Source organism: Mycetomoellerius zeteki, unplaced genomic scaffold (genome assembly GCF_001594055.1).
Source record: "Mycetomoellerius zeteki isolate Tzet28-1 unplaced genomic scaffold, Tzet1.0 scaffold186, whole genome shotgun sequence".
NCBI classification, from domain to species: Eukaryota; Metazoa; Arthropoda; class Insecta; order Hymenoptera; family Formicidae; genus Mycetomoellerius; species Mycetomoellerius zeteki.
In genome coordinates this window covers 12,262-24,384 of record NW_017256818.1, presented here as the reverse complement: position 1 = coordinate 24,384, position 12,123 = coordinate 12,262, and the positions used below count along the sequence as shown (strand labels likewise).

Sequence of the window (12,123 nt, the reverse complement as noted above, 5' to 3'; positions counted from 1 at the left end):
GATAATTAGCGCCTGTTGATTGGTCACCTTCGCCGGCGCGCCATCGCTATGCCGCCGTCGACGCCGACGTACGTCGCGATGCGGGGGTGGGGGCTTATTTACTCGCGCGCCCAGGTCGCGCCGATCTCGGGCGAACGGCGTGGCGTTAGTCCGCGCATGATGCGCGTCGTGCTTTTTCCTCCGGTGATTCATTCCTCTCCGCTTCCGCGTTCACACCTGCGCTTCTCCTTCCTTCTCGCACCACCGCGCCGCTCGGACGATGTCCGCGCGACCCGTCCTCGTAGAAATTCGGACGATGGTACCAAGCGCTTTATTAATCGACATGGAATCGATATCTCGCACTGAAACGCGAACTGCGGGACTTGGGGCATAGTAAATTCAAAGGGAGGACCGACTTGTTGATATAAACATTTCAAAATATTCCCATTAGTTGCGCCAGATCGCTAAGTGACATGTGACTGTATCGGACGATTTGTATGTGGAGTTGAATAAGAAGTGGAAAGAATCTTATGGATTAATATAGACTTTAGGACGATTTTAAGAGCGATATAATTTGTGAGAATCAAGCGGATTATCGAACGATTTATCAGATGCGTTGCTGCAAAGAGGAGCTTTAAGCGATTCGAGGTCTTAGGACGATTTTGAACGTGGATGAACAGAAAGGAGTTTTAAGCTCGTTGAGATCGTTCAGTGATTTGTGAGCGATTCGGTGTTCCCCCCCCCCCCCCGACAAGAGAACGACGTGGTCGCGAAAATATTCTTGAGAGTCTGATGGCACCTGATCTCGAGAAAAGACGCCAGGAATTAAGGAGGGGCAGCACCGGGACCTTGGAACATGTTAACGATCAACCGGGCATGCTCTTACAGTTGAGGTGTGCAGGCGGTACGACGGATCTTCATCGTCATGGTAATTAGAGAAGTTATGACCGCGATGTTTTGGATCGTCCACGTGTTAACGGCGTTTGTTTATCTAGCTTTCCTTCGGAGACTCCGAATTTAGGAGACGTCCATTTTTTTTTGGAAATGTCAATTTTCCATTTATGGAATATTCTTTTAGGAACACACAACGAATTAAGCAATAAAACGTAAACACTAAGCGAATTACCCGATCACAGTAGAGACCATAAGAATTAACCAATCAGAGCAGAGAGTTTTTGACACTTCTAGACTGTGATTGGCTAAAGGCCATGGCACACACCTTCCGTAACAGTAACCATAAGACGTACCGTAAGAATCAGCCAATTACGATCGAGAATTCTTTTGAACCCTTAATTTTAATTGGCTGATTCTTACGGTACGTCTTATGATTACTGTTTACGAAAGGTGTGTGCTATGGCTTTCATTCTTAGGCTATTGAGGTTGAAGATTGAGATTGAAGATCGACCAATCGAAACGAAAGGAGCTAAAATTTCTTTGTCCTTATTGGTCAAATTTCATGCGTAGTCTGATTCCGGCCTTATGCCCGTGTCACACTACGCATTGGAGACTGAGGATTGCGAATTGAGGATTAGAATTCAGCCAATTAGAACGAAACGGATTAAACTTAAAATTACCTGATTGGTCGAATTCTAATCCTTAATTCGCAATCCTCAATCTCCAATGCGTAGTGTGACACGGACATGAGAATTGAACCAATCATAGTTGATTATTCTCCTCACATTCCACTGTGATTGGTCGATTTTTATGGCTTATGTAGAATCGACTCAACATGTTGATTTCCTTATTGCTTATGTTTCGGCTTACGTCTTACTGCTTAAATTTTTTGTCTGCTGTGGCCCTTAGCTTTCTTTTTCTCCTCTACATTCATTATTCGTATAGCTTAGAATCGCTATTTATAGCAAGGACTGTAGCAAAGTCTGAGTTCAGATCTCTTTGAAGTATTTCATTTTTAATGAACTAAACCAGTTTCATCAAGCAAAATCAGTCAATTTCTCATATTTTCTGCGATTTCAATCTTTATTTAGTTTGATTCATCAAGAATTAAAGAGTCTTTTCGTAGAATTATTTAATTTAAGGATAATATTTAAGATTCATTGATCTTATAATTTTCAAGGTTTCTTCGAACTATTAAGTGCGAGCCAAAAACAAATTATGAATCGCGTTGCGCAACTATATTTATTACTATTATACGCTCGCAACTGTCGTTTACATTTGCGGAACGAAATATTTATCCGATGTTTACATCGCAGTGCGTTATTAAAGATGATTAGGCAGTGATAAATATCTTTCTCTCCCTGCAAGTCATCTACGTGCGAATTTTCATCTTGTAGAGGTTAGATTTTTCCTTCAAATTACTAACTGCATATCAGAAACAAATCGTCGATTTGTGATTGCCGATTTGTTTTTAATATTTCTTCATGTACTACAACCTTTTCGATATGACATACCTGGCTTTTTCTCCAATACTTTTTTTCATTGGTTATAACTTTTTTTTTAAATAAATACTTACATTTACAAATACATAAATTTATTAATAAATACATTTTTTGGTTGGTACTGTTATGTTTCTTGACAGCTGATGTATTGATTGAAAAAAAATTGTATATATTTTATGAAAATTATAAATTGTAAGCAATCAAATTATGCCATCAGTATATTGTTCTCATAATGATGCGTTTAAAGGTTAAAGATGCAAATGTTACACTTACTTTTTAACATGAATAATCACAGATTTTTCTATATTGTATTTGAAAGTAATACGAGTGTTTGGCGGTAATTTAGATTTTGGTCAAAAATTATTTCAATGAGAAGTAGACATGTTTTTACAAAATAATTAATATAAAATGAAAAACTTTTTATTGAAACTATAAAATTATATTGTTAAATATAAATATGGATCTCTCTTATTAATTTGTTTCATAAGCATATACCATAACATTCATTTTTACGTAGAAAGTACAAATTTCCAATTCCAGTTACTTCTTGCAGAGAAAACTATCATTATACACTTAATACATACTTAAGAAACGCTTTCATTCTTATCACGCTTTAATTTTCGTTTTATTTTTCACATTTTGAGATTTTTGCAGAATAGTCTATTTTTCTATTTATTCACATCTTTTCTTTTATTTATAAGTATCTGTTCACTCGTTTGTTTACTACTTCTCATCTCATCAAGTAAAAATAACATAGAATCTCTAACTTTATAAATTCAGTATGACGGCCACTAACTCGAGGGAAAAACAAAGTAAAGTATAGATATTTCCATATTTCCGATTTCCAATCGGAATTCTTGTCGAAATTAAATTTATTATTAAATCAATACGATTAATTCCTTTCTGTTGATTACATATCAAAATTTCTTGATACTCGATTCTTGAGGTCAACGACCTAATGCTAATATGCACATAATTTTACTGTGGGAAGCAGCATTATATTTCTGTTAATATTTTAGGGATCACATATTAATACGTTTTGGCACATATAACTTCCAAGAATTACCACTGCGCACACAAGTTCTTAAATTAATTTTTGTACAAAACTAAAAACTGTATTATCAAAGTACGTCTCTCATTTACTTCTGTCTTCTATTTTAGGGACATATTCAAGGATTCAGATTTTACAATATTAGAATATCGGTGAAAAATCTTATAATGCTACACCTTTACTGAAAAAAATTTCTGGTTGAAAATGGACGAATCAGAATTTTCTGGTTAAACTTATTAGTTGAGATAACCGGAATTCTGGTTAATACAATATTTCTGGTAAAATTTACCAGAATTCTTATTTTTATCAGAATAATTATACCAATCAGAATTCTAGCTACCTCAACTAGAATTCTAGCAGATTTAATCAGAAAATTCTGATTCGTCCATTTTCCACTAGAATTACTATTTAATCCAACCAGACCATTTTTCTCAGTGTTTTATTCTATCCTGTGTAGTTTTTTACTTACGAGAAGTAGAACTCCACTATGTCCATCTGGCGGCGCGGGCGGTACCTCATATCTACAGCTCGTTGGAAGAGAATGTTTAATGAATAACATATGTATAATTAAGGTTATCAAACATTCTAATTATAAAATATCAAGTCCTATTAAGATAACCAGAAATTCTGTTTAGTTTTACCAAAATACATTTCTATTTTACACGTCTAGGATTGCCAACTGGCCGGTAATGAACCGGCCTAGCCGGTATTTTCACTCTCCGGCCGGTTGCCGATACATGTATTTTACCGACCCCGGTCCATAAAATGGCGGTAAATTAAATTTGTCCGATGAAAAAAGATTTTTTTATAACAAAAATTTAGTTTTGAATTCCATATACGCATTTTTCTCACGTGAGTAACAAATTATTTTTATGTACGCCGATAGCTCTGATAGCGGCACCTCTCTCGCGATTGGCTAGATACTGAAACATAGAATGTGTTGCATATCTATGCTTATTTTATTCTATAGTTATTTTTAGCCGATATCCGTTTTTAACTTTTTGTTTTAGGTAGTATTACGTTATATAAAAACGTATAAGAGTCATATCTAATCTTTCTTAATTATAATAATTTTGAAAAAACTTTTTTTTTTCAAATTACAGAAACAAAACTAAAATTATTTTTTTTCGGAAAGAAGTAAATATGGCAAATCTTACACATAATTTTCTATCCTTAGGAAAGGAATCGAGAAAATCAGCGGAAAAATGGGAAAAAAATTATTTTTTCCGAAATTTTAAAACTATATTTTTTATGCTTTAAATAATCTATAATTTATTATTTATTAGAAGTTAAGATCAATTCTATTTATAATTATATAATATGTCATGTGTTTGTATATGATATAAAAATTAAATACTCAAAGCCACAAATAGGTACGGCATCATAAAAATTACAAATGGGATTTTATTCCGTGTGAAATCTGCCACAAACTGTAGATTATCTAAAATGGTCTTTATGAAACAAAGCTTGCGTGCACGTTCTCTTTTACGGGGTTAATGGACTTTTGATGAATGTTTTTTCGCACTATCTCCCGCCGGCATTATTATTGTTGAAAATACTTGGCGCTAGTATCGCAACCGGCCAGCGGGGAAAATGGCCGTGTTATATGCGCGCGGTTCTACAAGATAACCTTCGCGATTTCCGATATGCGCGTAAGGGTCGAGACGCGATGAAATATGAGAAAGAGATATAAGGAGCAAGAAACAGATGCGGGAGAAGGGTAATCTGCAGCAAACACAATTAATGCGGATATTAGAAGCAAATTGATCGATGCCACGCAAAAATGACACTCGATCGATCGAAAAAAGAAAATTCGGAAAATATATATGTAAATAATAATAGAAAAAATAATAAAGAAAAGAAAACTCAGAAAATTAATAAATTTGTTCACATTGTTATTAAAGTTTCAAAAAGAGCAATTATCGAAATTTGAAAGTTAGATAAACGTCCCTGATGAGATTGCACTCTTTGAAAATGTACATATCTTTTGAACTTCGAAGAGTTTGAAGATGTATAATTAAACTGGGAATTGAAAATTAAGGATTGGTAACTGAAAAAAAATTACAATTTGAATTGTAAATTAAAAAATAAAAAGTTGACTCCCAGATATATCTTTCCAAGGCGAATATTAATTAATTAATGCGGTAATTCTTATCATTGTTTACGAACGTGCTCGTAAATGACGTCATTGATGTCAGCAATTGCATTCGATTGGAATCAAATCGATCATACATTGAATGAGAAAATAAGAGGATTGACAACAAAAAAAGAGATAAATTATTTATGCACTCTATTAACGTCTCTACAAATCTCAATTAATTGAGTAAATTTGTGAACGGAGGTAAAAACTCAGTACTAAAAACGGAATACTTTTGCAATCGTTGAGAAACAACGTCGTGTATTTTTAGATTCCTTTTACATTAATTAGATTTACTGAAAAAATTGAACAATCAACCGTTTCTTTTCTCAACGCAGCCTGTGAAAATTCGAGACTCAAGGATTCGAATATGTATATTAATAATATGGTAGTTTCTTCTCTCTCTTCGTCCAATAGGGACAAAATCCATCTGACATAAAAGAAGAAAAAAGGACAGAGTAAAAGAGAAGAAGGAGGAAGGAAGAGTTCAAAGTCTGCGATTTCGAAAATCTAAGTTCCAAGGTTTCGACTGCTCGAAAATGTTATGTAAATGTCCGAGGTGACTCAGGGATATTAGCTCAGTCTGAAAAGTTCGTTAACTTTAATTGCATTATCATAAACGTGTATGCTTGTTACCAAACAGTTTTGACGATCTACATGCGATCGTCACTTCCAATTGACACGTAGGAACGGAGGTTTATACTCAATGATCGCTAAAATTGTATGTAAACACGAATACGCGGTTCATTAACGGTGCGCTGTATGCATAGTTGAATAACACTTATAATTTGTTGAATAACGGAGCCGTGTACACGTACAAACCCACACGACAGTTGACTCAATTGGCGGCGGATTGATAAATTCGATTAGACCACCGAACCACACGAAACTGGTTTTTCGAGACAACTGTAGTTAGCGATCGACAATAACACTTTGGGATCCTTATTTTGAGTCGAGTATTTACGAGATTATGTTAATTGTCAACGTGTAACTTCTCTCAGTGAATTACAGAGTTTTACGAGCAAAAATTTATCGCGTTGCAATTTAATAGCTACAATTATTGTAGCTATTAAAATTAAATATTTCAGAGATGTATTAATTATAAGAAAATAGCCTTGGTCGAAAAATTTCGCTGAAATTGTTTCACGTTTTGGAACACTTTTCATCAAAATTTCAGCATTTTAGAAAAATTTCAGTTCAGTGAAATTTCAGCAAATTTTCAGTAATTTCGCTGAAATATTCCAAAATGTAGAATAATTTCAGCGAAATTTTTTCATCAGAGAAATTAGATTGAATTATTTCGAGATGTATAAAATATAGTTATGTTATTTTTGAAAAAGATGTGTTTTAAATATACAGAAATAAGAGTCTTTAAAGACATGTCTGTTTGGATGAGATTTTATTTACAAATTTTAAGAAATTATTTATGTTACTGTTTCCATTTATTTTAAGATAACTCAGCAGGACAGAGTAAAGCAGTTTACCTAAAATTTTTAATGGAGCATTTTATATATTAACATCATGATTTTATTTTACTGGAGTTGCTTTCTTTCCAACATAGCCAATACAGACCGCGATAAATTAATATTTACATTGATACAGTTGATTAATATAATCATCTTCTTAGTCGATTAAGGTAAAGTTATACTCTTCTCGAGACAAAAATACGATTTGATATTGACATTTATTTCTCGCTGAATATTAAGTAATCATTTTAATGATGTTTTTAAAGCTATTTTAATAAACTCTTGTACAAAGTTTACTTTTTTATTTCTGTCGCTTTGTATTTAATTATAAAGTCTCTCCAAAGATAAGTGGCATTTAAAAAAAAACTGATAACTGTAGAGACTGATAATTGATTTTTCTAATTTAAATAACATGATGTTTTAACTTGTTATTATTTTATTTGTAAAATCTTCGTTCCTAGTAAAGAGAAGATACGTGTTTAGAACATGTTTACAGATTCGTGCATGTTTTCTTCTTCTATGGATTTCTGATCCTCAAGGTCGTAATATAACAGTTTATGTATGTCACTGACATCGCGATAAAATCAGATAAAATTGACGACACTGTCATTATTGGAATCTCAGAAATTCACGCAGTGTCGTGAATATTAATGATGGGAATGTCAATGTGGGGAAATCGAAATTCTCATCAATAAGCCATAAATTCCTGTTATCGTCCCAAGGTCTAATCTGGGCCCTTTTTCGTCACAAGCGTGCCTCCCAATCATTGAAATCATTATCTCTTTATCGAGACTCTTTCAAATAGATATAAGTTCTTATCGCCAAGTCATCCTCGTGCTTCTAATCAGTAATCAATAACATTGATATTTCGTTTTTTTAGTTTTTCCCTCTTCGCTACAGACGCGCTATTACATTTTTTCACTGACGCCCAAAATCATCCAGTTTCGTGAATTTTATTTGACTCTCCCTCTGTTTTATTCTCATTTACATTTTGAGCTCCCTTAATCTAATTCAATCGATCTGGAAGCGTTAATGTCGCCGCAAGACATTAAACGCGCGTTCTTAAACTCTGTTACTTTCGAAACTGTATGGGCGGTAATAAATGCACCGCGTTTCTATCACTTTGCATTATTTCTTTACTGGTGCCAAGCAGTGCCGAGCTCCTGGAGACTCTTCAGCTCCTTATCTCGACTGCTTAAGTAGGCTATCAGAGATGCCATTAAGTGTACACAAACCGCTATGCGAGTTTGCATTGTCACAACGAATTGTTCGTCGGGATCCAAGGAGGTCCCAAAGTATTTGCGCGCGAGAGAAAGGGACGGAGGGAAAAGGGAAAAATGTCTCGCTGAAGTACCGTTCGGCAGAAGAAGTTACACAAGTTATAGATTATAATAATTGTGAATTTAAGTGGATATTGCAGCGATATTTTTTCATCGAGTATATATGGCTCGGTGATTCTATACTTTCTGAAAGAAAAATTAAATACCTAGATAGCATGAACTGGAAATTGTCAAATTTACGTGAAAATAATATTATCAGGCATCAAAATCCGCTTTGACCATCGGCTTTATTCGCTTATTTGTAGATATTCAGACATTTCTATGTTTATAATATCGAACTCTAATAATGATTTACCATTAAAACCAACGATTTTATTTGAATTAAAAACTCCCATTTAATCATCTTCATCAAATTTCAGTATCAATTGTATTTATGACTTAATACACTTTTTAAACGTCTATACGGAATGTCTAATTTTAGAAATGTGATATCTATGGCTCAATCCCCTCCACTACTTATCATAGTTTCGAAAGTTCTATTATAGTTCTATTAATCATCCATATTATTTATAAAATTCTATTATCCGTTATCTATGAAATAACAGACTATTACAGAACTGCAATGTTCATTTTTTTTTTACGGTATCCTCTACACGTTGCGTTCTCCGCGAGTTATTCGATCACGGATTCATGCAAAATGAATACTAGGAAATCGGAGCAATCGGCTCGTTTCGCGCCTCCAGGACGGTGGCCGTCCTGGATACTTCCACGACGATCCATCGGGCATCGATCCGTTCGTCCTCGTAACGATATCCTTGAGACTCGAGAGGAGAGGCACCGTAGTTAGCGCGCTCGCGCTCTGTTTGCCGTGTAATAGTAACGATGTTTATCGATCCTGTTATCGAGGGTACGCTCTCTTTCTCTCTTCCTCTATTCCTTTCTGCCTCCGTCGGGCTCGAGGACGCGGCTAGAGAGACGCAAATATACCGGGCGGGAGCCCTAATTCGTCTCGACGGTACCCTTCCATGCGCTCGCGCTCGCGTCCCACGGCGCGACAAAGAGATACATTCACCTCTGCTCGCAGGTGTACCGAGACGTTCCGCTGCGTTTATCTGTCGGCTGGCGAGATTGCCAGGGTAATTAAAGCCATCGGAGCGTCGCCACCCGCGAGACCTTCGCGATTATTATCTTTATGACATTGCCGCTTGATTATGCAGCTATCGGTTATTTGCGAGACATCCGAAGGAGGGACAAGGAGTGGCTACACGCTGCTCTCGAAGCAGGAAAATGCAGGCGAGCGAGGAACGAACTGTGCTCGGAATTTGTAACGTCTATCTGGAATAAAACTTGACATTCGTTACAGAAAATTTTTTTAGACTTTTTTGTGATATTGCTCGCATGCACTGAGAAAAATGGTCTGGTTGGATTAAATAGTAATTCTGGTGGAAAATGGACGAATCAGAATTTTCTGGTTGAATCTATTAGAATTTTAGTTGAGATAATTAGAATTCTGATTGATATAATTATTCTGGTAAAAATGAGAATTCTAGTAGATTTTACCAGAAATATTGTATCAACCAGAATTCTAATAAATTTAATCAGAAAATTCTGATTCGTCCATTTTCAACCAGAAATTTTTTTCAGTGTGCGTAATGTGTTTACATTCTCGGTAAAATTGAAAGATTCATGCGAACGCTGATTTAAATGAACACTGAAATTGAAACTAATCGGCGGTTTTGGAATGGATCTTACAAGTCGCGAACCTGTTGATCACATAACAGACGGTGTTTCCAAAGTCGGTTTTCCGACAGTTAAATAGATAAGAACGTATAGAATTGAATTAAAACCAGTATTTATTTATCTTAGATAGAACTTGAAAGAATTCTATGCAGTTTCAAGTATTAGAACTTCATAGATAATAAACTTTGTCCGCTTCGAATACTTCATGAGACGAAGAAAAAAAGAGCTTTCTGCTCGTACAGCACAGACCTTCAAAAGACATCCAGAAGACTACGTCTACCTCTATTGAGCTAGCTGGACCAAATCAGCAAGATAAAAAATTGAACCTGGAATATTCAGTACTTTTCTTGTACACTGAAAAAATGCATGTAATTTTACATGGAAATGTTTATGACTGGAAAATTTCCTAAATATGATTGGAAATTTACAATTTCTAGTAAGTTTCTAAGCATATTTATGTAATTTAGATAATTTTCCAGTCATATACGTGTAATTTCCATGTAAAATTACATGCATTTTTTTCACTAATTTGTGTATCATTAAAGATAATTTTACACTAGGTGCTATTTCCTAAAAATGCATATCCATCGAAGGAACGTAGGGCAACACTTGTATTTCTTTTGCCAGTTTCCGTAAAAGTTCCAGTATGTCTTCCGATATTCCAGTATGTTCCTTATTGCCGCCAGAAATAGAAACACACGTTGCCTGTTTCTGTATAGGAGCAACAAGTATAGGCAACAATTGGCCACATTCTGTTTCTTATGTTGCTTCAATGATGCATCATGCGCATTATGTGTTTTGCAGAACGTAGCCTTTGTCGATCTGGTGGATACAGTAAGTTGCGGAAACAAATTGTTGTCTCAATAACTTTATAACTGGAACAAGACTAAAATGTTCCTCCGAATTGAGTTCACTCAGTGGAGGTTGTTTCTAGCAACAGGCTGCTCCAACAAAAAGTTCCTTAACGTTCCTTTGGTAGATTAAGCGGCTTGTACAATGCGCTTAGATACAATAATTAAAAATTTTCTAGATATAGATAAGATAAATCACACAAAAACGTATCTTAGATAAGATGAAGATGATTAACTTTATATTAATCTAGATAAAAGATGAAATTAAAAAAATTTTTATCTAGAGATAATTTTTAAGATAACTTTGTTTTTAACTAACTATTAGGCAGTAAAACGATTTATGCCCAATTTCTTCACCTCTAGATAACTTTATCCAAGAGATATTTCTCAGTATACAATAGAGATATCTCTTGGATAAGGGTATCCGCAACTTATCTGGAAGTAAAGAAATTGGGCATTAGGATATAAAAAATGTATTTATATTTTCATTAATCTTTATTTTTTTACGAATAAAAATTTTTTGTACATTTCGTCTAACAAACAGTTTCTACATGGAATTAATATTTGTTGTCCACAAATAAAAAAGCGCTCTACTGGCGCTGATAATGACAATGATGTGTCATATTTAAAAAAAATTTGTTTGACGTGTGGATACAAATTAAGAATATCTAATTCCTTAGATTTATCTTCTAAATATGAAAGTACTTCGATGTCGCTTTGAATTATGACTGCAGACTGTCATACTAATTCCAGTTTTATGTATACCATAAAAAAATTCTCATCATCACTACTAATAGAAGTTATATAGAAATTTTTTTACAATATTCTTCTACAATCTTAGTCAATTTGAAAAGGATTTTATCTAAGATAAGATAAAGATAATCTATATTCTTAATAATCTAGATAAAGATAAGATAAAGCCATTTCTTCATCTATATAATTATCTAGATAATGGAAAACACTGACAATGAGATTTCAAGGCGTAAAGCTTAAGCTTTAAGTTTGAGCCGTAAGAAATTGACCAGTCAATTATTTTCTTCATATTCGATTTTGATTGGTCAATTTCTTATGACTTAGGACTCTTTAAGATTTACACCTTATGGCTGTTCTACAATAAGCTACATATAGTATTCTACATATAGTCATAAATCAGAAGTTAGAAGCTGGAAATTGACGACCGTGACAGGTCAATTTCCAGCTTCTAACTTCTGATTTATGATTAA

General features: G+C 34.4%; 1 protein-coding gene across 6 annotated transcripts in view; it reads left to right on the top strand.

Annotated features, from left to right (window-relative positions):
• NFAT (nuclear factor of activated T cells 3) overlaps positions 1 to 12,123 on the top strand; it is a 42,102-nt gene that overhangs the window by 17,819 nt on the left and 12,160 nt on the right. Inside the window, exon 1 of one of the 6 annotated variants that reach the window (XM_018446641.1) lies at positions 164 to 907. The exons of 3 other annotated variants lie outside the window; for them this stretch is intronic. In XM_018446641.1, the coding sequence (XP_018302143.1) occupies positions 772 to 907 (136 nt within the window). In that variant the 5' untranslated portion in view covers positions 164 to 771. Of the gene's footprint in view, positions 1 to 163; positions 908 to 8,229; positions 8,408 to 12,123 lie in introns of those variants that run through there. 2 more of the 6 variants (XM_018446644.1, XM_018446640.1) reach the window with 2 other exon arrangements.